General features: G+C 41.0%; 1 protein-coding gene across 2 annotated transcripts in view; it reads right to left on the minus strand.

Moving 5' to 3' along the window:
- The window catches only part of Ddx6 (DEAD-box helicase 6), a 35,982-nt gene that overhangs the window by 9,603 nt on the left and 828 nt on the right, over positions 1-25,551 (minus strand). For both annotated transcript variants that reach the window (XM_048343945.1, XM_048343946.1), the window contains exons 2-10: positions 22,494-22,962; positions 17,698-17,761; positions 15,834-15,938; positions 8,479-8,608; positions 7,687-7,833; positions 5,180-5,274; positions 3,367-3,489; positions 2,741-2,869; positions 1,051-1,167 (exon numbers count right to left, since the gene is read on the minus strand). In XM_048343945.1, coding sequence (XP_048199902.1) covers positions 1,051-1,167; positions 2,741-2,869; positions 3,367-3,489; positions 5,180-5,274; positions 7,687-7,833; positions 8,479-8,608; positions 15,834-15,938; positions 17,698-17,761; positions 22,494-22,693 — 1,110 coding nt within the window. In that variant the 5' untranslated portion in view covers positions 22,694-22,962. The remainder of the gene's footprint in view (positions 1-1,050; positions 1,168-2,740; positions 2,870-3,366; positions 3,490-5,179; positions 5,275-7,686; positions 7,834-8,478; positions 8,609-15,833; positions 15,939-17,697; positions 17,762-22,493; positions 22,963-25,551) is intronic.

Consider the following 25,551-nt stretch of genomic DNA (forward strand, 5'->3'; position numbering starts at 1 on the left):
CAAAATGGTCTATGACATTAAGCTTCTTTTGGCCATGGGGTTTTAACTCAAGGCCTAGGTGCTATCCCTGGAGCTTTTGTGCTTAAGGCTAGTGATCTAGCATTTGAGCCAAAGCTCTACTTCCAGCTTTTTTGTGGTTAAGTGGAAATTAAGTTTCCTGCCCAGGTTGACTTTGAACCACTATCCTCAGATCTCAACCTCCTGAGTAGCTAGGATTACAGGTGTGAGCCACCAGTAAACCAACTTCAAAAGCTTTGTATAGGGCTGGGATGTAGCTCAGTGGCAAAGCGCTTGCCTAGCAAGTGCAACGCCCTGGGTTTGATCCCCAGTACCAAAAAAGAAAACACAAAAAAATACAATTAAAAAAAAAAAACAACCAAAAGCTTTGTATAATAAAGTAAATGTTCTATATCTATACTCTCCACAGGTATCTAACTGAACACTTGAAATGTGGTCAGTTGGACTAAGGAACTTATTAATAAGCCTTATTTTATTTAAACAAATGTTCTATATCTATACTCTCCACAGGTATCTGACTGAACCCATGAAATGTGATCAGTTGGACTAAGGAACTAATAAGCCTTATTTCATTTAAACTAATTTACACTGCTACATGTGGTTACTGGTAATTAATAAACAGTACACAGCTGGAGATTACGTGAGGGGAAAAAAAATCAAGTTTTACTTTTATATCATGCTTCACATCTTACAAATTGTAAATTCAATATTCCTAACCACGTTATAAGGTATGAATATGTACTATAACTTCATTTTATTTTTAGAGAACTCAACTTCAGAGAATTAGCTAAAATGAGGAATCTTACAGGTACTAAATATAGTATAATAACAGTACATCCCCCACCCCTCTCTTGGTGGTAACAAAAGATTGAACCCAGCCTTCTCAACCACTGAGCTATAATATACTTGCTGCCAAGAATAATGTATCCTTAAACACAGAAATTTGGAGGAGCACAAAAGCAAGCAAAATCCAAAAAATACTTAGGGAAATATTTTTTGTCAAATCTGCGTAAGTTCTAGTTTTATACTCACCTGCCTCATTTTAGCATGGATATAGAAGCAAGAATAACCCAGCTGAGAAATCTTCTTGGCTAACAATTCAACTCGCTGAGAGGAGTTGCAGAAAATGATTGACTGGTTTATCTGAAGCTAAGCACAGGAAAAAATACACGTGAGAAGGAAAAATAGCACTTTCATTTGTTTTGTCAAATCTTGAAGGTAGTAGCTGGCAAACAGCAAATGTTAAAATTCAGAATCTTATGCTATAAGAGAGATGGAAAGTTGTAAAAACTGCACATTTTGTTTACCAATAATTGCAGATAGTAGTTTATTTTTTTGCAGTAGAGTATGTGTTAGGGTCACACTACTGCCAACAAGTGAAACAGTTGATTTTTTTTTTATCTTGGAATTACCAAATACAGTACGCAAAATGCAGATTAGGTTCCTGTGAGCCTCTGATCACAGCTTTTTCATCAGTAAATCAATACATAGTAGCTTGTTTTACATTATTTTTTTTTGCCAGTCCTAGGCCGTGAACCCAGGGCCTGAGCACCGTCCCTGGCTTCTTTTTGCTCAAGGCTAGCACTCTGCCACTTGAGCCACAGCGCCACTTCTGGCCGTTTTCTGTATATGTGGTGCTGGGGAATTGAACCCAAGGCCTCAAGTATACAAGGCAAGCACTCTTGCCACTAGGCCATATCCCCAGCCCCTTGTTTTACATATTTTTAAGAACCTTTTATTTAATACATCCATAGCCATGCTTGTCCAAAGCTTATCAACATTTTCTCTGTAAGGCAGTCTTCTTGTGCTTATTAGGAACACTGGATAACATTTAGCACTAGTGTAGGGATCTTTTCACAATAAATAACCAAAGTTCAAAAATGAAAAATATATGGTATTAAGAGCATGAAAAAAGGGCATTACAGCTAAAAAAGTCAAAATGTTAACTTCTTTGTCCTCAACTAGGAATGTGCGCCTTAGGTGAGTCAAATTTTTTGCACTACTCCACAAAATGCCTGTAAGAGAGTACTGACTTGGAATCACAAGTAAATTTTAACTAGGCAAATGTACAAATCCAATACCTATAAATGTGAGAATCAAATTATTCTAGAATAAAATTAAAATACGATATCAGGGAGTTTCAACCTCAGATCAACCACAACTGCCTTATAGCTACCTTTTTCTTTTTCTGCTGGGTCTGGGGCTTGAACTCTGGAGCCTGGAAGCTATTTCTAAGCTTTTTTTTTTTTTTTTTTTGCCTGTCCTGGGGCTTGAAAACTCAGGGCCTGGGCACTGTTCCTAAGCTGCTTTTGCACAAGGCTAGAACTCTACCACCTAAACCACAGCACCACTTCTGGCTTTTTGAGTAGTTTATTGGAGATAAGTCTCACAGACTTTTCTGCTTGGGTTGGCCTCCCTGAGCTTCTATGGCTCAAGGTTAACACTAAGGTTAACTTTGCTCAAGGTTAGCCACAGTTCCACTTTCAGGTTTTTCTGTAATTAATTGAAGAGATCAGAGTCTCATGGACTTTCCTGCCCAGGCTGACCTCGAACCTCAGATTTCAGTCTCCTGAGTCACTAGGATTATAGGAATAAGCCACCAGCACCCAGCAATGACTTTTTTGTAACAGTGAAGATGAGGGAAGAGTTGGTGTTGTAAAACTGTTTTGCTTTACTGGGAATGAGTGATGGGTAATGTCTGCAGCAGAAGCCTCCTACTTACCCTGGAGAAAAGTGTGTTGAGGCAGTGTACTTTCTGGCGCTCAGTTACATAAGCATAGTACTGGGTTACTCCCTTCAGAGTCAGTTCCTCCATCAGGTTAATCTCATAGGGTTTCTGCAAATGGGAATTCTGCAAAAACAAGCAAACAAAAACAGTCATAAATGATCTCAGTTCTCTTAAAATTCCAAATACACGTATTTCTGTCTTTTGCTCTAAGGGATGTGTCTCTCTTCACGTACATACAAAAAAATGAAGAATCACAAAATGGGAGGCTTCATATTAGGAATAGGCCTGGCTCTGGTGCTTCACACCTATAATCCTAGCTAATCAGGAGGCTGAAATCTAAGGACTGTGGTTCAAAGCCAACCAAGACAGTAAAGACAGTGAGTGATACTCTTATTTCCAATTAACCACCAGAAAACCAGAAGTGGCACTGTGGCTCAAGTTGGTAAAGTGCTAGCCTTGAGTGAAAAAGCTGAGGGACAGAGCCCAGGGCACTGAGTGCACCAACTTTTAACTTGTAATTGAAAAAACAACATAAAACACATACTCTGAAATGATAAAATTACAGGCAAAAGCATACAACAACAGAACGGCACTAATTCCAAGTACAGATTTATACTCACCATAAACTTTTGTACACTAAGAGGGAAAGTAGCGGAATAGAGTAAAATCTGCCTGTTTTTAGGTAGCGTGAGAATAATATCCTCCATTATCTGCACAAAATCTTGTGACAGCAATTTATCTGCCTGTAGAAAACACAATTTTTAAAACCATGAAAAGTGTTTGGCTAATATATAAAGGACAAAGCACAAGCCAATAAAAACACTCACAGCGAGATAAACCCTAATGACTCAGAGGGGGAAATGTCTATAATCCCCATCATCTAAGGTAAGCTTATCAAAGGTAGGGTTAAGAACACACACTCTCTCCCTACCTACCCTCCTATATGTGCAGATATATCAAGCAGGCACCAGTGGCTCAGGTATGTAAGCCTCACTACTCAGGAGGCTGAAATCTAAGAATCAAAGTTCGAAGTAGACCAAGCCAGAAAAAGTCCACGAAACACTTGTTTCAAATTAACTTTTAAGAATACCAGAAGTAGAGCAGTGGTAGATCACCAGCCCTGAGCAAGAAAGCTAAGGGCTGAGATCTAAGGACTGTGGTTCAAAGCCAGTAAGTAGTAAAGTCAGTGAGACTTTTATCTCCAATTAACCACCAGAAAACCAGAAGTAGCAATGTAGCTCCAAGTGGTAAACTGATAGTCTTGAATGAAAAAAACTCAGGGACAGAGACCCAGGCCCTGAAGCCAAGTAAGTTCAAAACCAGGCCCCAATATTGGCACCAGAAACCAAACCAGACCAAAAAACCTTTGACTGATAAGATCCTTGCTCCATAACAGAATTTAAATGATTCTTATTAAAGAGGTAGTATATAGTGGAAGGTAAAAATTAACATGCTCTGCAGTCAAACCATTTGGCTAAAATATTGTCTCTTTTATTCCTTAACTGTGTTGGGATGTTAACCATTCTGTATTTCTATTTCCAGAACTGTGAAACAAGGTTACCTATACAACACAGTAACTACTTTATAAGATACTCACACCTTAGGTTGTTCGTAAAAATTAAATAATGAAGCATGTTAATAAGTGTTACCTTTCACGGGGTAGATCATTTCAAGGATGAGTAAATAATGATCAATGAACTAAGTTATCTAAACACAGCCAAATAAGGAAATAACTGTCAAAATACTACTATTCGACACATATAAAAAATTACTAGATCCTAGAGGTATAGAGATGGGTAACAAAGACCGAAAAACAAATGATACTAAGTACTATATACAAAATTAGGAATGAGACATTTTATTTTTAAAAATGTACCACTAGGGCTGGGAATGTGGTTTAGTGGAAGAGTGCTGGCTAGCATGCATGAAGCCCTAGGCTCAATTCCTCAGCACCACATAAACAGAAAAGGCCAAAAGAGGCACTGTGGCTCAAGTGCTAGCCTTGAGCAAAAAGAAGCCAGGGACAGGCTGTGAGTTCAAGCCCCAGGACTGCCCCCTCCCCCCAAAAAAAGCACCACTAAAGAGACTTGGAATTGACTTGGCTTTGAGGTTACTTAGTATAACTCCTTTAATAAAAAAGTAAAATCCAGCCAGGCACTGTAATCCTAGCTTGTTGGGAGGCTGATATTTGAAAATGGCAGTTCAAAGCCAGCCCAGGCAGGAAAATCTGTGAGACACTGGTCAAGTGCCAGCCAAGCAAGCTTCAGGTGCTGAGTTTAAAATCTAAGTGTTGGCAAGAAAAGAAAAATTTAACTGCCGGGTGCTTACTAAGAGATTATAAACTCAAACAATTTTTGCTTTCTTCACTGAAAAAAGAAAGCAACAAGCATATAATAGTGTAGAACATTATCTTTCCAAATGAAGAGACATTACCTCATCCAATACTATCATCTGGACATGATCGACCTTCGCTACTCCCTTCTTGATAAGATCCAGAATTCTGCCAGGGGTAGCAATCACCACATGCACTACACAAGATTTAGAAAACATTCATTAATTTTAGCTTGGACAAAAAAAAAGACACTGTAAAAAAAAAAAAGACACTGTGAAGGTTTATGTTTCTTTTATTGAAAATACTATTGTAGAGGTAGAAATAATAATACAAAAGGCATGAAGTGTTTTGGGCTATATATTTCCGTTTCACATTGAACAGCTAGAATTCTTGTTTCACCTCTACAATGAGTGGGCTAGGGCTTCCCCAATCATCTTGTCTTAGGACAATCTGCAATAAATGGCAAAAGGCACCCCATACTTCTGACAATAGGAGACATGCCTTCAGCTAATGCAATAGTATTCAGTAGAGGATTGTCATAAGGATCAACAAAGTATTAACAACAAAACCAAACCTGCATGCAAAGTATATCAACTGAGGTAACTACATGACCATTTTATGTAAGATTCCAAGTAAAACTTATCTAAACCATGCTGAAGTGACTTTGTATATTCAGCCTCATGGTTTCCAAATCACTTTTTGAACAAGATTCTTGAAAGCACATTGCCCAACTGTTAAGACAGTTTATTTTCCAGTCATGTTTCTAACTAATTTTATTAGCCTTGAAAATTAAATTTGCTTTTTTTAGTTACTTAAAATATTTGTAGTATTAGCTTTAGCAGTATACTAATCATTTTTTATTTCCTTGACTGAAATGGTCGTTCTCGTTCTTTACTTTTCTACTATAGTGTTTTGTTCTTAATTATTTTATTTGGTGAGGGGGACTTGGTGCTGGTTTTTTTTTTTAATTTTGTTTTGTTTTGTTGCCAGTTGTGGAGCTTAAATTCAAGGCCTGAGCACTGTCCCTGGCTTCTTTTTGCTCAAGGCTAGCACTCTACCTCCTGAGCCACAGATCCACTTCCAGCTTTTTCTGTGTATGTGGTGCTGAGGAATCGAACCCAGGGCTTCATGTATACAAGGCAAACATTTTTACCACTAGGCCATATTCCCAACGGTGCTGGGTTTAACTCTGCGCTTCACACATGCTAGAAAAAGCATTCTGTGCTAAAGCACAGTATTTTTTTTTTCACTCTTAGGTTTTCTATTTCCTGGGCTGGTACTAGAATTCATATGAACTCAGTACTTAAGCACTGCCCCTAAGTTCTTTTGCTCAAGGCTAGCGGCTCAACTACCTTAGCTACACTAGATTTCAGGCTTTCTTTTTGGTGGTTCATTGTAGACAGGATTCTCACAAACTTTCCTGTCCAGGCTGGCTCTTCAATTCTCTATCTTAGCCTCCAGAGTGGCTAGGAATACAGAGGTAAGCCACTATCGCTGACTCACTTCTAGGGTATTTTTAGATACGGTCTCTATTTTGACAGAGGCCACCATGACAGCATTGATCCTGATTCTGTCTCTGATGTGGCTAGAGTAAGAGTGGTCCTCACCATGCCTAGCTTCTATGTGTATGTTTCTTTTCTTTTTATAGCCAGTCCTGGGGCTTGAACTCAGGGCCTGAGCTCTGTCCCTGGCTTCTTTCTGCTCAAGGTTAGCACTCTACCACTCTAGCACTTGAGCCACAGTGCCACTACTGGCTTTTTCTATATATGTGGTGCTGAGCAATCGAACCCAGGGCTTCATGTATACAAGGCAAACTTTACCATTAGGCCGTATTTCCAGTCCCAGTTCGTCTTTTCTTTCTTTTTTCAACAAGTTTCCATATTAATTAATTAATTAATTAATTGGCCAGTCCTGGGGCTTGAACTCAGGGCCTGAGCATTGTCCCTGGCTTTTTTGCTCAAGGCTACCACTCTGCCACTTGAGCCACAGCGCCACTTCTGGTCGTTTTCTATATATGTGGTGCTGAGGAATTGAACCCAGGGCTTCAAGTATGGGAGGCAAGCACTCTTGCCACTAAGCCATATTCCCAGCCCCCATCTGATTCTCCCAATATCTGCTTTCCTGAATGACTAAGATAATAGACATTAACCTATACTACTTAATTCTTTTTTTAAGTTTTTTGGTGGGTCATGGAGCTTGAACTCGGGGCCTAAGCACCGTCTGAGCTTTTTTGCACAAGGATAGCACTCTACCACTTTGGGCTACAGGTCCCTTTCTGTTTTTTTGATGGTTAATTGGAGGTTATGAGTCTTATGGCCTTTCTTGCCTGGGCTGGCTTCAAACTGCAATCCTCAGATCTCAGCCTCCTGAAGAGCTACGATTACAGGCATGAGCTACCAGCACCTGGCTGTGTGTGTGTGTGTGTGTATGCACGTGCGCACGCGTGTGTGCATGTGCACAGGTTCTGGGTTTGCATTCAGGACTTCTCGCTTGCTTGACTAATGCCCTACCATTCAGATGTACTCCATAATTCCTAAAAAAAACACAATTGTTATAATTTACAGAAGCGAAGAGCATATGGATAAATGCTACTTTAATCATTTCCTACCTGTATCATCAAGCCTCATTATATCATCTCGTAAATTGGTTCCTCCTGTGGTTGCCATCACTTTAGCCCCTCCCATGTGTTTGCTGACCTGGATGCAAATTTGACTGACCTGTAGAGCAAGTTCTCTAGTGGGAACAATCACCATTGCTGGAAAATACCAAGAAATAGAGAAAACATTTTAAAAATGCAAGAAGCTATCAAAACACTTTTCCTTGTAAACTAGATACTAAGATAAATTGAGAGGTCCACGTATTATAGACCTCACAGATACATTAACATTTTTAAAGAATCTTGAAGTATATTTGACACTAAGGGGTTCCCTAATTCAATTAATCAAACTACCAGAACACCTGCTGCATAGATTCTATACATATCACATAAAAGAATATAAACTATAAATTAAGAAAGTTGAAACCGCAAGAACAGCCTTAAAGATTTTAATTCTACTAATTCTACTAATTTGGGGTACAACTACAGAATAATTACTGGAAGGGGGGGGGAAGCAACTTGGCTCCACACACACCTCCCTCCCCCACCCCGAGCTTGAACTCTGGGCCTAGGTGTTGAAATTCTCCTTGAGCCACAGTGCCACTTCTGGCCTTTTCTGATTAGTTAATTGGAGATAAAAGTCTCACGGACTTTCCTGCTCGGGTTGCCTTCAAGCCATAATCCTTAGATCTCCAGAGTATCAAGGGTTACAGACATGAGCCACCGGCACCTAGATATGGCTCCAACTTTTAAACCACCCTTTTTACTTTAAACAGGCACACAAGAACTTTCCCTCCAACTAACCTTGTATATTGTCCTTCTTCAGGTCTAGCCGTTCAAGTAAGGGAATGAGGTAGGCACCGCTCTTGCCTGTTCCATTTTTTGCTCTAGCTAGGATATCCCTACCAGATAAAGCAATGGGAATGCTCTCCTCCTAAGAGATAAGACAATGAATACTTGTGAATACAAGAATAATATACCTGCAAATTCTTCTCTAAAATACATTGAGGGATGTCCTACATTTGCATTTACATGAATAGGAAAGACTCAACATACAGTATCACCATCATTATCAACCATGTTTAACCAAACTGACCAAGTGTGGGGGGTGGGGTGGAGGGGTGTTCCTGGGACTTGAACTAAGAGCCTAAGCACTGTCCAGAGCTTTTTTGCCCCAGACTGGTGTTCTACTACTTGACCACAGCTTCATACAAGGTTTCTGTTGGTTAATTAGAGATAAAGAGTCTCACCAGCCTAGGTTGGTTTGAACTCTATCCTCAGATCTCAGCCTCCTGAGTAGCTAAAATTACATGTGTGAGCCATGGGTACCAGGCTTGACATACTTTTAAGTTCTTCAGCATAATAAAAGTTGTGTGTATTATCAGTATATGGAAAAAAAAAAACACCACATAAGCATCCTCTCTAAATGGCCACAAATAGGATTTGAATATACAGATAAAAAAACAAAAAGGAATGTTCCCATTAAAAATTGGAAAAATTAGGGCTGGGGATATGGCCTAGTGGCAAGAGTGCTCGCCTCGTATACAGTAGGTCCTAGGTTCAATTCCCCAGCACCACATATACAGAAAATGGCCAGAAGTGGCGCTGTGGCTCAAGTGGCAGAGAGCTAGCCTTGAGCAAAATGAGGCCAGGGACAGTGCTCAGGCCCTGAGTCCAAAGCCCAGGACTGGCCAAAAAAAAAAAAGGAAAAATTATACCAGATAAAGGTATACGGATACATGGTATTTTCCAGACTAGCAGATCAATTTGATCACACTACAAGCTTATAGGCTAGGCTGAAATTACACACCACTAGAACATGACAGTACATTTCTGTCCTGAATGTGCACTCAGTGGGGACCTCAATCTTGTCAGTTATCTCAACCTAATGGCCACATCACTGAAAATGACTTCTCATTTTCTTAGTTTACTTTGTTGTGTTTTAAACATCTGAGGAAAGAAGACAACACTGCCATGTTAAATTTTTTCTTTTACAAATAGCACCACCTGGTTCTATAAAGACATCAGTCACTCAATAAGGGCATTGAGACATACATGTTTCATGTTGGAATGTTTGTATGTTGGCCATGGGTTTTGTATTCAGGGCCTGACTACTACTATCCCTGAGCTTTTGTGCTCAAGGCTAGCACTCTATCACTTGAGACACAAATCCACTTCTGGCTTTTTGGTGGTTAAGTAGAGAGAGGTTGAGTCTCACGGACTTTCTGTTTGGGCTGGCTTTAAACCTTGATCCTCAGATCTCAGCTTCCTGAGCAGCTAGAAATATAGGCATGAGTCACCAGTGACTGGCTATGAACTAAAGTTTTAAAACTTCTTAAAGTTTGTGTGTGTATGTATTTTTTAAACAGGTTTTGAATTCTCTTATCTTAAGGCAAATATCAAATCAAAATATACCTTTCCACCCAAAATTATGTCAGCTAAAAATAGACCTTTCCACACAAAATTATGTCAGCTAGGCAAAAATTGGCTTCTCATTTCTAATTATAAAATTTCATGACTAATTGATATTATTACACTTCAAAGGCAGTCGCTACTTGAAACTACATGGATGTTTCATTAAGTGGCTCCAAACTAAAAAAAATGAATGGCAGTAACACACAAATGCAAGCCAGGTATGGTGGCTCACATCTGTAATCCCAAGTACAAGGAAGACCATAGGCAGAAGGAATATGATCTGAGACTAGCCTGAGCAAAAAGACTACCTGAAAAAATAGCTAAAGTAAACTACTACTACTACTACTACTACTACTACTACTACTAAAAGCCTGCAAGCCCAAGGCTGAACTTGAAACCTCTGTCTGTAACACCACTACCCCCACAACTAACTTCTACGAAAGTTCAAATAAATCTGTTAATGTTTGATAAAGTATTGGGTTTTAACCCAAATTAGTCATTTTGAAAATCCATACTTTTTAAAATACTAAAAAAGACAATGTTACTAATAATATAAGCAGCAACTGAAGTTAACTTCCATCATTACATGAGACCTGTAAACTACTCTTTATATATGTAGCTCAGTGGTAGAATGCTCATCAAGCATTCATGCAGCCAAGTGTTTAATACCTAGCCTAAGGGGGCTGGGGATATGGCCTAGTGGCAAGAGTGCCTGCCTCGGATACACGAGGCCCTAGGTTCGATTCCCCAGCACCACATATACAGAAAAACGGCCAGAAGCGGCGCTGTGGCTCAAGTGGCAGAGTGCTAGCCTTGAGCGGGAAGAAGCCAGGGACAGTGCTCAGGCCCTGAGTCCAAGGCCCAGGACTGGCCAAAAAAAAAAAAGTTGAGCTCTGTGGCACACACCTATTATCCCAGCTATATATGGATAGTGTAAACAGAAGATTGTGGGCATAAACACAAGATTCTATATGAAAAGTCGAGGTGAGTAGTCTCTGAGAATCTCTCCCAATGACGAGACCAGGTTCTTTGTTGTTGGGTTTTTTTTGCCAGTTCTGGGGGCTTGGACTCAGGGCCTGACCACTGCTCCTGGTTTCTTTTTGCTCAAGGCCAGCACTCTGCCACTTGAGCCACAGCGCCACTTCTGGCTGTTTTCTGTATATGTGGTGCTGGGGAATTGAACCCAGGGTTTCATGTATAAGAGGCAAGCACTCTTGCTGTAGGCCATATTCCCAGCCTGTTGTTGGGTTTGTGTATGTGCCAATATTTGGACTTAAGCTCTTGAGCCTGGGTGCTGTCCTTTACTTAGCTTTTCCACTTAAGGTTGAACCCTACCACTTGAGCCACAGCTGTACTTTTTTTGGTGGTTAAGTGGACAGGTTTTTCTAACTTTCCTGCCCAGGCTGGCTTTGAACCTGGATCCTCAGATCTGTCTCCTGAGTAGCTACGATTACAGGCATGAGCGTCAGCAGCAGCAGGCTGGGCCAGGTTCTTCAAAGGATAAAACTTTTGAATGAAGTGAAACGGGCGCAGGATTGAGTGTGTGAATCCTCATTGCCAGCTTAGTCACTGAATTTTATTCTTCCCCCATCTTTAAAAGACACAGCCTAATGGAAACACATGGCCAAGTTTTCACACAGTACATAGAATAATCTTTAAGATGCACTGGTATTTTGTCCAGTATGATGGGCATATTAAGTTTTAGCAGAGAATTGAGCACATCCATACTAGTCTCCTAGAAAATTAAGTAGAATGAAGCAAGACAATTCAAGTCAGATTACAACAGCTATGAAACCTAACCGGAAATCATGGGGTTGCCAGAGAGGAGGGAAAGGTGGATGAAAACTAAAAATTGTTTTTACAACTTATTATGTACTGGGCACAATATTAGGTACTTAGATACTTGTTTTGTGCTTGCCTTGGGACTTGAACTTGGGGTCTGGGTACTGTTCCTGAGCTTTTTTGCTCAAGGTTAGTGCTCTACTACTTGAGCAAGCCACAACTCTACTTCCAGCTTTTTGTTTAACTGGAGGTGAGAGTCTCATGGACTTTCCTGCCTGGGCTGACTTTGAACCATAATCCTCAGATCTCAGTCCCCTGGAGTGGCTAGAATTACAGACATGAGCCACCAGCACCCACCCAGCTATGTTAATATATTTTTAGCTCCAACTTCCCAATATTTATGATTTGTTATTCCAAGTGATTCTAAAAAATACATCATCTTGTTTTCTATACATTTTCAGGACAAAACAAGACAATACTTGGTATTTATTTTATTATCTTAAAACTATATTATCAGGGCTGGAGATATAGCCTAGTGGCAAGAGTGCTTGCCCCGTATACATGAGGCCCTGGGTTCAATTCCCCAGCACCACATATATAGAAAATGGCCAGAAGTGGCGCTGTGACTCAAGTGGCAGAGTGCTATGCTAGCCTTGAGCAAAAAGAAGCCAGGGACAGTGCTCAGTCCCTGAGTCCAAGCCCCAGGACTGGCCAAAAAAAAAACAAAAAACAAAAAACTATATTATCAAATATACTATATATTTTGTATATCTTATATGCTATATTATATGTGTTAGTATAAAATTATACTATTTAAAATACTTTGGTTATATATTACATTAGATTCTCTGTGAAGGACATTACTTATTTCTATTTTCTGTTACTTATATGTCATACCAACACTAAGAATACAAGAAACAGTGAATTTTACATTTTAATAGAAAGTGAAAAACAGGTTGGAGGCATGGATCAGTTGGTAGAGTGCTAGCCAAGGCGTGAAAAGCAGCAGGTACAGAGTTCGAGATCCAATCTCTCACCTCCCCTCCAAAAGAAAAGTGAAAAACATAAGTCGCAAAGTTTTCATTAAGAATTAGGTCTGCCAAGTTCCAAAGCCTCATGTCTGTAATCCTAACTACTCAGGAAGCTGAGCTGAGGATTTGGCAGCATAAGCAGACACATCCAAGTCTCTTTTCTCCAATTAATTGATAAGCAAAAAAGCTGGAAATGGAGGCATGGCTTAAGTAATAGAGTGCCAGCCATGAGTGGGAAAAGATGAACAAGAGCTTGAAGACCTGAGTTTAAGCCCCAATACTCTGAAGTCTAATCCTAACTACTTGGGAGTCAAAGACAAAGAATTTGAAGTTCCAAGACAGTCTAGGCAGAAAAGTCCATGAGATTCCATCTCAATGGAACAAGGTAAGGAAATTGACACATGTAAAATCGTAAAATAGAAAGATCACACAGTCCAGGGCAGGAAGCATGACTCTACCTCAAAATTAACCAGTATAAAAAAGGGCTGGCGGTATGACTCTGTGCTCCAGCCCTTGCCAAACAAGCATAATGCCCTGACTTAAAACTCCAAGATCCCAGAGTGAAAAAAATTAGGTATGATAATTTATTTCCTTGTTGGTAAAAACATTACATGTAATACCATATAATGAGCATTTATCACATAATATACCCTGTGCTAAGCAAATCAATTATCTCATTTATTCTTTAACAACAACTAAACTATTCCCTTCAATTTTATGGGTCAGGAAACCAAGGCTTAGAAAAGCTATTTTGAAAAACCAACTTGGGAATCACCAGCAGCTCATTAGACCAAATTTACATTTCATCAAGACATTCTAAATGAGCACAGGCATTGTGCTAAGTATGGAAATAAAAAGTACAGTTTGTGTGGTAGAAGAACTTTCATAAAACTTTTCATTCCTGAAGATAAAGTGGGTTGACATGAACTGCATCCCTGTAATCTAGATTTGTCTCTGTGAAATCACTACCTGAGTTCTCTACCTGAAACAGGATCTTTTCTGCGAGGTCATCCCACCTTTCTCTAATACACACCCAATTTCAAGTAAAAAGGTATCTGCCATACTATGTTGAAATTATTTGTACAACTGCCTTTTCTACCAGACTGTGATACAGGAATCCTTTCTCATCACAGAATCTCCAGTACGCAACACATTCTAAGACATTCAATGTTTATTCAATAACAACACATTCAGGAATATCACAGCATTTGTCCTTAGCACAATCTGTATGTGTATGTTCTTAGCACAACTGGTATATGTATAATGCACCAATCTATGTACACATCTATGCATTTCCTGTTACTTCTTTCTCGGTCCCCACTAAACAGAATCAGGGCTCCCTGAATCCTAAGGGAGGTGTATTGAAAGAAGAAAATAATTTTGGCATTATGTTGTACCAAAAAATAAAGAAGTATTGGTTTTGGTTATGGCTCAGGTTAAAGAGTGCCTGCACAGGGGCTGGGGATATAGCCTAGCGGCAAGAGTGCCTGCCTCGGATACACGAGGCCCTAGGTTCGATTCCCCAGCACCACATATACAGAAAACGGCCAGAAACGGCGCTGTGGCTCAAGTGGCAGAGTGCTAGTCTTGAGCGGGAAGAAGCCAGGGACAGTGCTCAGGCCCTGAGTCCAAGGCCCAGGACTGGCAAAAAAAAAAAAAAAAAAAAAAGAGTGCCTGCACAGCAAGTGCAAGGTCTGAGTTCAAACTCTAGTATTGCCAAAATAGGTAACAATAAAGCACTCAAGAAAATGAAGGGAGTATACCACAACACAGGAACCAATTTCAAGAAGGCTAAAGTAGCCAAATCTGGAATAATTTAAGCACCAAGGCTTAGTAGTAGAGTGTTTGCCTAGCATTCATGAAGCCCTGGGTTTGATTCCTCAGTATCACATAAACAGAAAAGGCCAGAGGGGTGCTGTGGCTCAAGTGGTAGAGTGCTAGCCTTAAGCAAAAGCAACTCAGGGACAATGAGTGCCTAGGCCCCAAGTTTAAGCCCAGGACTGGCAAAAAAATTAAAGAAATTCATGAGTCCATACAGACAATATGTAAGGTTGGAGTATGTAAGGGAGGACTCTTCTTTATAGGCATCAAATACAGGGGTATGCCAGAGTGGGAAACTTATCATACATAACCCACCAGAGCAGAGGAGACCAAGTAAGAATCATCAAAAGAAAAAAGATGGTTAATATGAAGAATAGGCTATTTTCATAATATTCAATTGTTCCCAAGACTGCTTGTTAGTTTCCAGGAAAGGGATGGATATGGATATATATACATATATCTATACATATGAGACAGGCAAAAAAAGAAGTCAGACAACTTGCAAGGTAATCAGAATTAACAACATTACCAATCAAGACTAGACACTATGTACACCCTCAAATCTTAAGCAGCTCATAACATGACTACTGCAGTATTCTGAATGAGAAATTGTAATTTGAATCTAATTACATGGAATCAAGACAATCCCACAATAAATGGTCTATAAAAGAGGGGAGGTTATATGTCAATGTCATAAAAGAAAAAGATGAGAAATATTTATGATAAAATAAGTTAACAAACCATAATAACTATTATATGAATACATGTTCCCAGACTGGCACCTATTACAAAATCCCCCTAAGATGGGTAAATACTTACTACTACAAAGGAGGCAACTGAAAAATAGATAATATAAGTGAAAGATGTGATATAAACATGGGATCAATGTTATATTGGTTAAAGGGAACTGTTTTGAGACTAAACCTATTCTTAGGAAATACACATTGAGACTTAAAATACGAGACAATTCTGTAACTTAACCTTCAAAAATTCAGAAGAGGTGTGCATATAGAATATAAGACATTAAGACACATTATGCCACTCCCACAAATCAAAAAGGCTGTAATACATCAAACATAGACTTATATAAGCAATAAAGAGCAAACATACCTGAATTGGAGATGGCTTTTCCCAGCCCATTTCAAAAATCCCCATCAGTAACTCCCGTTTTAAACAGTAATCTTCAAACTCATTTCCTTTTGTGGATGTCACATCCTAATAAGCCAATAAAGTAAAATATAACCAAGCTTCTTAGCATGCTTAATGATTAAGAAAATTCGTCTAGGATAAGCCGGGCACTGGTGGCTCACACCTGTAATCTTAGCTTCTTAGGAGGCTGAGAGGATCGTGGTTCAAAGCTAGCTGGAGCAAGAAAGTCCCTAAGACTCTTACCTACAACAAAGTACTTAGAAAAGGCCAGAAGCAGCGCTGTGGCTCAAGTACAGCGTTATTGAGCACAAAGAAGCTCAGGGACAGCGACCAAGCCCTGATTTCAAGCCCCAGGATTTGCGAAAGAAAAAAAGAAAGAAAATTTGTCTAAGACCTAAAAAACCTTAAATATATGAAGATTACTACTGCCTTTAAAAAATCTATACTTTAACTTAATCTGTACTTCAGCTTTTCCTGAGAAATCTTATTCTCCCTTCAACAAATGCAAGCCACTGAAAGTTACACATTAGGGAAAAGACATCCTATAGTCGGTTTTCTACGGTCTGGTGGAATATTATTTCTTGAGGGGTGGGAGTGTTGCGAGATGTGTGTGTGTGTGTGTGTGTGTTTCTTGGGGGATGGGACTGTTGTGAGGTGGTATGAATATTGTGTGTGTGTGTGTATGTTTCTTGGGGGATGGGACTGTTGTGAGGTGGTATGAATATATGCACCACAGTCCTGGCGCTGAGGGCCTGGATGCTGTCCTTTAGCTTTTGTACTCAAGGCTTCCTTTTACAGCTGGAACCACAGCTCCACTTCTGATATTTTTTGACGATTGATTGGGCTTTCCTGCCCAGGCTGGCTTCAAACTTTGATCCTTTCATCTCTGCCTCCTGAGTAGTGAGGATTACAGCTATGAACCACTAGTGCTGTACCTGGGATTAATTTTTTATACAAGTGCCCTGTTATGAACTTAATCTTAAAATACAAAATCAAACCCTGGATAACCTGGATTTCTCAGGTTCATCATACTATTGAGATATATGGGCCAGAAAGTTCTGTTTTAAGAGGCTAACACTGTATAGTATCCACCCAAAAATGCTTAACAAACATGTCTCTAGCTATTGTTAAATACATTCTGGGAGACAAAACAAAACCAGCCAGGTTGAAAATATTGGGTTCTCTCTACTATTTGGACATAATGTAATACCTAACCTGAATATCTGTATCACTAGGTTTCTAAGAACAAAAAGCTTAACAAAATGTGCACACATATAAACACATTTAATAAAAACATTTCATTATTATATAACTCCACCAAAGAATAGCAGAAAGTTTTGGCAATCCAACATACAATTTTTCTTTTCTTTTTTCTTTTTGCCAGTCCTGGGGCTTGAACTCAGGGCCTGAGCACTGTCCCTGGCTTCTTTTTGCTCAAGGCTAGCACTCTACCACTTGAGCCACAGCACCACTTCTGGCTTTTTCTACATATGTGGTGCTGAGCAATCGAACCCAGGACTTCATGTATACAGGGCAAGCACTTTACCACTAGGCCATATTTCCAGCCCTCCAACATACAATTTTTAACACACTTAAGATAGACATGTTAACTGAAACCCCTCTGTACAACTACTTTAAAATAATTTAAAGAAAAAAGTAAAAGATTAAACATATAAGCTTGGGAAGGTTAGAGACATAGGAAGATGTTCTCAAAAAGCAACAAGCAAGTGAATAAAAAAAAGTGTAACAATGTTTATCATTACTATAATGATAGATTACTTTACATTACTTTCTATTTTCGATTTCAATTCTATAACTAACTTACCGAAGTTTTGATTCTTAGATCCTTTGGAGGGAGTTTTAAAGTCTTTTTCCAGTCATCACCAGGTCTAGAGAATAAACATAAAATACCATAATTTATACTTAACACAAAATGATTTTTATGTTCAATATAATTAAATTCTAAAAGTAAAACCTGGGAGAAAGTGAAGGAAGGGGTGGCATTGTCCAAAAAGAAATGTACTATTTCCTCACTTATCTGTAGCCCCCTGTACATCACTTCTGTAATAATAAAAAATTAAACAACAACAACAAGAAAACCATAGTAGGTTTGTTTATATCTTGCCATACACTTAAGAATATAGTTGGGGCTGGGAATATGGCCTAGTGGCAAGTGTTTGCCTCCTACACATGAAGCTCTCAGTGATTCCCCAGCACCACATATATGGAAAACGGCCAGAAGGGGCGCTGTGGCTCAGGTGGCAGCGTGCTAGCCTTGAGCGGGAAGAAGCCAGGGACTGTGCTCAGGCCCTGAGTCCAAGGCCCAGGACTGGCCAAAAAAAAAAAAAAAAGAATATAGTTAACCAGCTGGGCACTAATGGCTCATGCCTACGATCCTAGGTACTTAGGATGCTGAGATGTGAGGGTCACAATTCCAAGCCAGCCCAAACCATGAGACTTATCTCCAACGAATCAGAAAAGCCAGAAGTGGATGTGTGGCTCAGTGGTAACACCTAACTAACCTACAACAACACAAAAAAGCCAAGCAAGGAGCTGCGAACATGGCCTAGTGGCAAGAGTGCTTACCTCGGATACATGAAGACCTAAGTTCAATTCCGCAGCACCACATATATAGAAAACGGCCAGAAGTAGCACTGTATCTCAAGTGGCTGAGTGCTAGCCTTGAGCAAAAAGAAGCCAGGGACAGTGCTCACAGGCCCTGAGTCCAAGGCCCAGGACTGGCACCCCCTCACCCCACACACAAAATAAAGCCAAGCAAGAGCTCAAGCTCCAGGAAATAAAGGAAAAAAGGGGAAGGAGAGCTGGGAAGGTAGCTTAATAGTAGCGCTTCCCTTGCATGCAGGAAGCCCAGGGTTCCATTCTTCAGCACCACATAAACAGAAAAAGCTGGAAGTGGAGCTGTGGTTCAAGAGGTAGAGTGCTAGCCTTGAGCAAAAAGAAGCCAAGGACAGTGCTCAGGCCCTGAGTCCAAGGTCCAGGACTGGCAAAAAAAGAAAAAGTCTGGATAAGATGGGTTCTTAGGGCCTTCTTAAGAACAACAGTACAGTGCAATTGTTCATTAAAACATGGTTTGACCTAGACAGAATACTTTAAAACAGCAGCCAAAATTTTAAAATGTTAAGATTTTATGTAAAACTTTAGATTATGGATTTTCTTAAAAAACTGTAAACAATTCTGGGTTCAACTAAAGCACTGTCCTTACTCTTAAAAGAAGAGAAAAAACCTATGTGGTTACTGTATATGATTCTGGTACACTGGCTATTGTATATATGCCTACCTGATCTAGGGAAGGGAAAGAAAAATGAAGGTGTAAGATATCAAAAGCAATGTATTCACTGCCTTATTATGTAACTGCACCCCCTTTGCACAACACCTTGTCAATAAAACTTAACTTTAAAAAAAAAAAGAGAAAAAAGGAAACATTTGCAACAATGTTCCAAATTTTTGAATGGTAACACTTGGTAGAGATTAGTAACACAATTTAAACTCTTCTTTCCCCCTTTGTTGTGGTGCCTGGGGATTGAACCCAGAGCCTACTCACATACTTGGCAAGTGCTCTAACACTAAACTACTTTCAGCTAGAGGTCATAGGGCAAGTAGCTCCCAGTCTGACAAAATGGTCCTCTAGGCACCTTAATTTATCATTTCTGGTGACTAGTTAAAACCAATGGACCATTTGAACGCAGGAGTTTGAGGACAGCCCATCAACAGACTTCCACTCAGAAAAAAACAAAACAAAACAAAACAAAAAAACCCAAAAACAGAAACCCCAAGAAACAGAAACAGCTGGGTGTGGGTGGCTCAGGTCTATAACCCTAGCTATTCAGGAAGCTGAGATCTGTGGACGATGGCTTAAAGTCAGCCAGGGCAGGAAAGTCTGTGAGACTCTTATCTCCAATTAACCACTGAAAAACCAGAAGTGGAGTGCTAGGCTTGAGAGGGGAGAGGGAAGAATGGAAAAACAAACTAAAACCCTCAGGGACAGGACCCAGGCCCCACAACTGACAAAGTCAAAACATCTTGTGTTGTTTTTAATTAAAAAAAAAAAAAGACTGCCAGAAAATATTTCCCATTATTTCAACTGTGTCATCTTTTAAACAATTTCCATTTATTTCATGATAGCCATTCTTACATGACCAGAATCCCTACAAGATCTTAGACCTAGACTTATTTTACTTATACATCTAAAACTTATATAACATAAATACTCTGGCACAAGCAACTCCTTTTTCCAGTCTTGCTATATGAGTCCAAACTGGCCTTGAACATAAAATCCTCCTGCTCTAGCCATAAAGCACTGGGATTAGAGACATGTAAGCCTAGGACCCACTAAGTCGGGTAGCTCTTTGCTACCAATTCCAGGACCTGCGTTTACCTCAGGCTTCATCATCCAACTTTTTTTTGTCAGTCATGGGGCTTAAATTCTGGGCCTGGGCACTGTCTCTGAGCAGTTCAGCTCAAGGCTAGTGCTCTACCACTCTAAGCCACAAGCTACTTCCAGTTTTCTCCTGGGTAACTGGGGATAAGAGTTGCCTGACTTTCTGGCCTGGGCTGGTTTTGAACCATGATCCTTAGATCTCAGCCTCCTGAGTAGCTGATTACAGGCTTGAATCACTGGTGCCATCCAACTTTCTAAGTGAAAATGTCCACTCACTATTCTAGCAGGACAACTTGCCACACTGTCAAATCCAAGTTAATTAAAACACATATGAAACAAAACCAAAACCTGAGTTTTATGATCTCTCTTTTTTTGGTGGGTTGTGGAGCTTGAACACCCTGAGTTCTTTCATTCAAGGCCAGGGCTCTACCACTCTGAGTCACAGCACTACTTTGGGTTTTTCTAGAGGTTAATTGGAGATAAGATTTTCACTGATGGCTGGCTTTGAACTGTGATTCTCAGATCTCAGCCTCCTAAGTATCTAGGATTATAGGCGTGAAACACCAGCGCCTGGCTGGATTTATAATCTTAAAAGGTGGTAAGACTAGCAACAAAGAAGAAACAAATCAGAATGTTTTCTTTTTGGCAAGACTGAGATTTGAACTCAAGGCTTTGAGATTGGTGTACAGGTGGCTTTACTACTTGATCCATGCGTTGGGCCCTCAAATTAATTTTTTTAAATAGTAGATGTTCCCATAAAAGTATCTAGTCTATGTCCTTAAGAACTAAAAATAGGGGCTGGGGATATAGCCTCGTGGCAAGAGTGCCTGCCTCGGATACATGAGGCCTTAGGTTCGATTCCCCAGCACCACATATACAGAAAACGGCCAGAAGCGGCGCTGTGGCTCAAGTGGCAGAGTGCTAGCCTTGAGCGGGAAGAAGCCAGGGACAGTGCTCAGGCCCTGAGTCCAAGGCCCAGGACTGGCCAAAAAAAAAAAAAAAAAAAAAAAAAAAAACTAAAAATAGCCTAAATTCTGTTAGCCTATTCGTACTTTGCAAAACAAAGTCACGATTTTTAACAAAAGGTAATCTTCAATTGGGGTTAAGAGACTTAAATGTCAATTTCCTATTAATCTATTCTCTAACTAAGTAAGATAATAAAAGCCTCAGCTTCAAAAATATTTTCTAATGGACTGGGAACAGTGGTACACGCAGAGAAGCTGTGGCAGGTAGACAGTGAGTTCTGGGGCAGACTGGGTTGCCTCCCCTAACCCCAACCGAAAATAAACTGCAGTAAGATGAAGCTCTTAAATTTTAAGACTAATTTTGGTACTCATAAAAACTGTATTTCCAGGAAGTGAAAATCTCAAGTTCCTATGATTTATTTTGATTACTTGTAAAAGAAAAAGTAATAACAACTAGGAAGTGAATTTCCATAAACTAAAGTTCAGATTTTAATTTAATGAATGAGTCTTTACACTTGCTTTTTAACTTTTAAGGTTTCAAGTTGTTTTTAACTGTCAAATAGAGTAGGAGTAGAACTGTGGAAGGATAGCACCCAAGGCCCCGAGTTCAAACCTACAACTGACACAAAAACAAATAAAGGGGGTGGGGGGGAACCAAAGATAGTGGGAACTACAAAATATGTACTGACAAAAATGAAACTAGGTGCTGGTGGCTCAAATTTGTAATCCTAACAACTCCAGAGGCTGAGATCTGAGGCTTCTGGTTCGAAGCCAGCCTAGGTAGGAAAGTCTCAGAGATTCCTCAATTAACCACCAAAAAGTAGGAAATGGAGCTGTAGCTCAAGTGGCAGAGAGCACAAAAGCTCAGGACAGCACTCAGGCCCTGAGTTCAAGCAGGACCTCCATGAGCACACATGCAAATATACACACAAAAGATGAGTCTTATAATGTCATTCATTTATAATAAACTCAACTAATAACTTCTAGACTGAGGTATGAAAGCCAGACTATTTCTATAAATAATCTAGAGAAAGTTAATATATCAACTGTGCCTATGGTTCATTACTTAGTGAATTAATTATGGTAGAAATGCATTATTTTATTACAAAGACTGACTTCTTACCATCAGAATGATTAATGTGCAGTAAGTAGTTAACAACAAAAATCAAACCTTGAAACCAATGGTTTTTCTTTTCACTGCGAACAACACAAAAATAAAAAAATCTTATTGGTTCCTCAAATATGTCTAACACTTACTTAATAGTGGTGGTCATGCTCTGTGCTTGCTGTTGAGTGCCATTATTGATTGTGTTGGTATTTTTCAACGGGTTCATCTGTTGCTGTGTGGGTGTACCCCCTCCTCCAGGGCCACCACTGGGTTTCACAGGGCCTCTCAGCTGACCATTTTGACTGGACAGACCCATTATAACAGGGTTCTCTGTTCTGGCCGTGCTCATGCTGTGTAATTGCAAAGGTGTCTCTTTCAAACTTCAAAACTTTGAAAGTCAGTAGAGAAACTGTAATAACAGTTTATTAGGCTCTCCAAAACGAAGAGATAAATAGAAGTCTTGCTCAATAGATGAGTCCTTTATTGCAATGCAGGCAAGCACCTGTAAGTCTCTGGACGGTGGTAAGCAGCAGTAACTTGCTTTCATACACCGAATAAGCCTATTTTTTAAAAGTCCTCTAACAAGCTTGAGTTATATCTGAGTTCACGCACTTCAATCTGAAACAAAGAAAAAATTGAATTAACAAACATAGGAAAGTTAGGAGGAAATTATGTTTTCCTCTAAAGAACTCTTTTTTTAGAACTCCCGTTTTTTATTTTAATTAAGAATACAGCTACATTTACATTGATAAACAAACACTCGCCAAGTTAAGAAAGACACAAACCAAATCTACAATAAAACCAATCTCAAATATGTAAAATTGTTAGGTGAAAGCAACCTAGAGACAATTAAGTGGAAAGATTCTTCACTAAATTAACATTTTTGGTCAAATAACTATCTGTTCCCTTCTGTCTCCTCCCTGGTGAATCCTCTGATCTCTTACCAGGTCTAAAAGACAATTTACTATAATTGCATTACAACTCAGTGAAATATCACTCAACTTATTAATATAAACCAAAATTTTGACAAAGTGGGACACATTTATTAATGTTTTTCTATTATTGAGCTCAATCAAGAATTGGTGGACGTTAGTTAAATGAGCTTTTGACTTGAAAACATTGTACTTATTAAAAAAAAAAACCTATTTCATTACCTAAGTTTTATAAAGAAAAAAATGTATTTTTGTTTTCCCCCTTAAATTTTTGTCGGTTAAAACAATAAGTTTCATATAGCAATGACTTGTCCAAAATCTTGTTTGAAAAACAGACAAAAACGTTTGCCACCTTTAAATTTGAATATCACAACTATTAGACACCTTTAAACATTATTTTTCAAAAACTACACACATACTTAAAAAACCATTACTCAATTGAGAAAAAAAACAAAAAACTAGGGGCTAGGAATATGGTCTAGTGGTACAGTGCTTGCTATGTATACATGAAGCCCAGGGTTCGATTCCTCAGCTCCACATATATAGAAAAAGGCCAGAAGTGGCCTTGTGCAAGTTAAGTGGTAGAGTGCTAACCCTGGGCAAAGAGAAGCCAGGGACAGTGCTCAGGCCCTGAGTTCAAGCCTTAGGACTGGCAAAATAAACAAGTAAATAACTAGGGGCAGGGAATGTTGCTTAACAGTAAAGTGCTTGCTTGCCTAGCAAGCATGAAGCCAGGTTCGATACTACCTCAGCATCGCATAAACAGAAAAGGCCAGACAGAAGTGGCGCTGGCTCAAGTGGCACAGTGCTAGCCTTGAGCAAAAGGCAGCCAGGGGCAGCGCTCAGGCCCTGAGTCCAAGCTCCAGGACTGGCCACACAAAACCAAAAAACCCTAGTAGCTTTAATATAACTTTCAAAGCCCCGAAAATACGAAACCTAGTTAACAATTGTTGTTTTCTTAAAACAACTGGTCAGCTTTCATCTTACAAGTCGTTTCCCAAACCGACTTAACTTCCATAAACCAAAAAATTTACAACCAACCAGAAAAAGGTCGTCCAACCCATCTCCATTATTATCTAATCGACCTGTACACTGCTTTCCCAAAATACAAGAGCTTGTAGGTAACCAGTGATTATTCTGCCATCTACAAAGGCATCCAATTTTGAATCCAATTTTGGACGCGAAGCGGTTTCTCGACCTCTGTCACCCACCTCCTAAGCAGACCTGACTAAACAGCTACTTTTCCCTACTCAAGAGGGGTTACATTATGGCCGACATTAGTAACACACACACACTTCACACGGGAGGACTTGGTTTGCAAAACCCTAGACCTCTGAAGGACTAACGGGTAACCCCAGCGGCGTCGACCTAACCCCGGTCCTAAAGTCCAAACCCGGCCACTCCTCCTCCTCCCCCCAGCCCCACCTTCGGCTGACACCTGCAGTGCAGCTGCGGGTGCCCGGGGCAGGAAACCCCGCTCCGGCCCCTTCCCCACTCCGAGCGGCCGGGCCGCGTGTCCGCCGCGGAGCGAGCGCACGGGAGGGACCGGGGCCGGCGGGGAGGAGGAGCCCCCGGCGGAGCTCATTACCGCCACTTCCGAGGTCCCAGTGGGTGAGCGCTTGACAGCTTCACGCCCGAAAACAGTCTCGTCATCTCCCACGACAGCTTTTGTTTGCCAAGGCGGCGCGGGGTTCTCCACGCTCTGGGGTGGACGGGGTGGCTCGGGGGCCGGGGGCCGCCGCCCGCCCGCCCGCCCGCCCGGCCCCGGGGCACCGCGGACACCGCCGACGGCTGCGGCCCCGCAATCCTATCTGCGCCACAGCGGCCGGAACCGGCTCTTCCCGTAGCAAACAAAGGGGCTCGCCTCGCCGGGCCCCGGAGAGCACCCCTCCCCGGGCCCGCGGCGCCCGCGCCCTCCGCCCCGCGCGGCTCGGGGGCTCCGCCAACCCCCCTTCCCGGCCCACGAGGCCTACTGCAGCCCGGCGGCCGCCCGAGCCAGCCCGACCGCGCTGAGGGGCCGCCGCGCACCCCAGCGCCGCGCCGTCCCGCCGGGCCCCGACGCCTCCCCCGTCCAAAGCCCCCCCCCGCCGACCCCGAACCCCCGGCTGGACCCCGCGGCGCCCCCCCCCACCTGCCTACCTCAGGCGCCGCCACCCCCACAGCGGCCGCCCGCCCTCCTCCCGGGGCCCGGCCAGGCCTCAGGCCTCCGCCCCGGAACGCCCCCCCTCCCCGCCCGCAGCCCGTGGGGGGGGGCTCCCCGCGACCCCCGGGGCCC

The sequence above is a fragment of the Perognathus longimembris genome, chromosome 3 (assembly GCF_023159225.1).
Source record: "Perognathus longimembris pacificus isolate PPM17 chromosome 3, ASM2315922v1, whole genome shotgun sequence".
Lineage (NCBI taxonomy): Eukaryota > Metazoa > Chordata > Mammalia > Rodentia > Heteromyidae > Perognathus > Perognathus longimembris.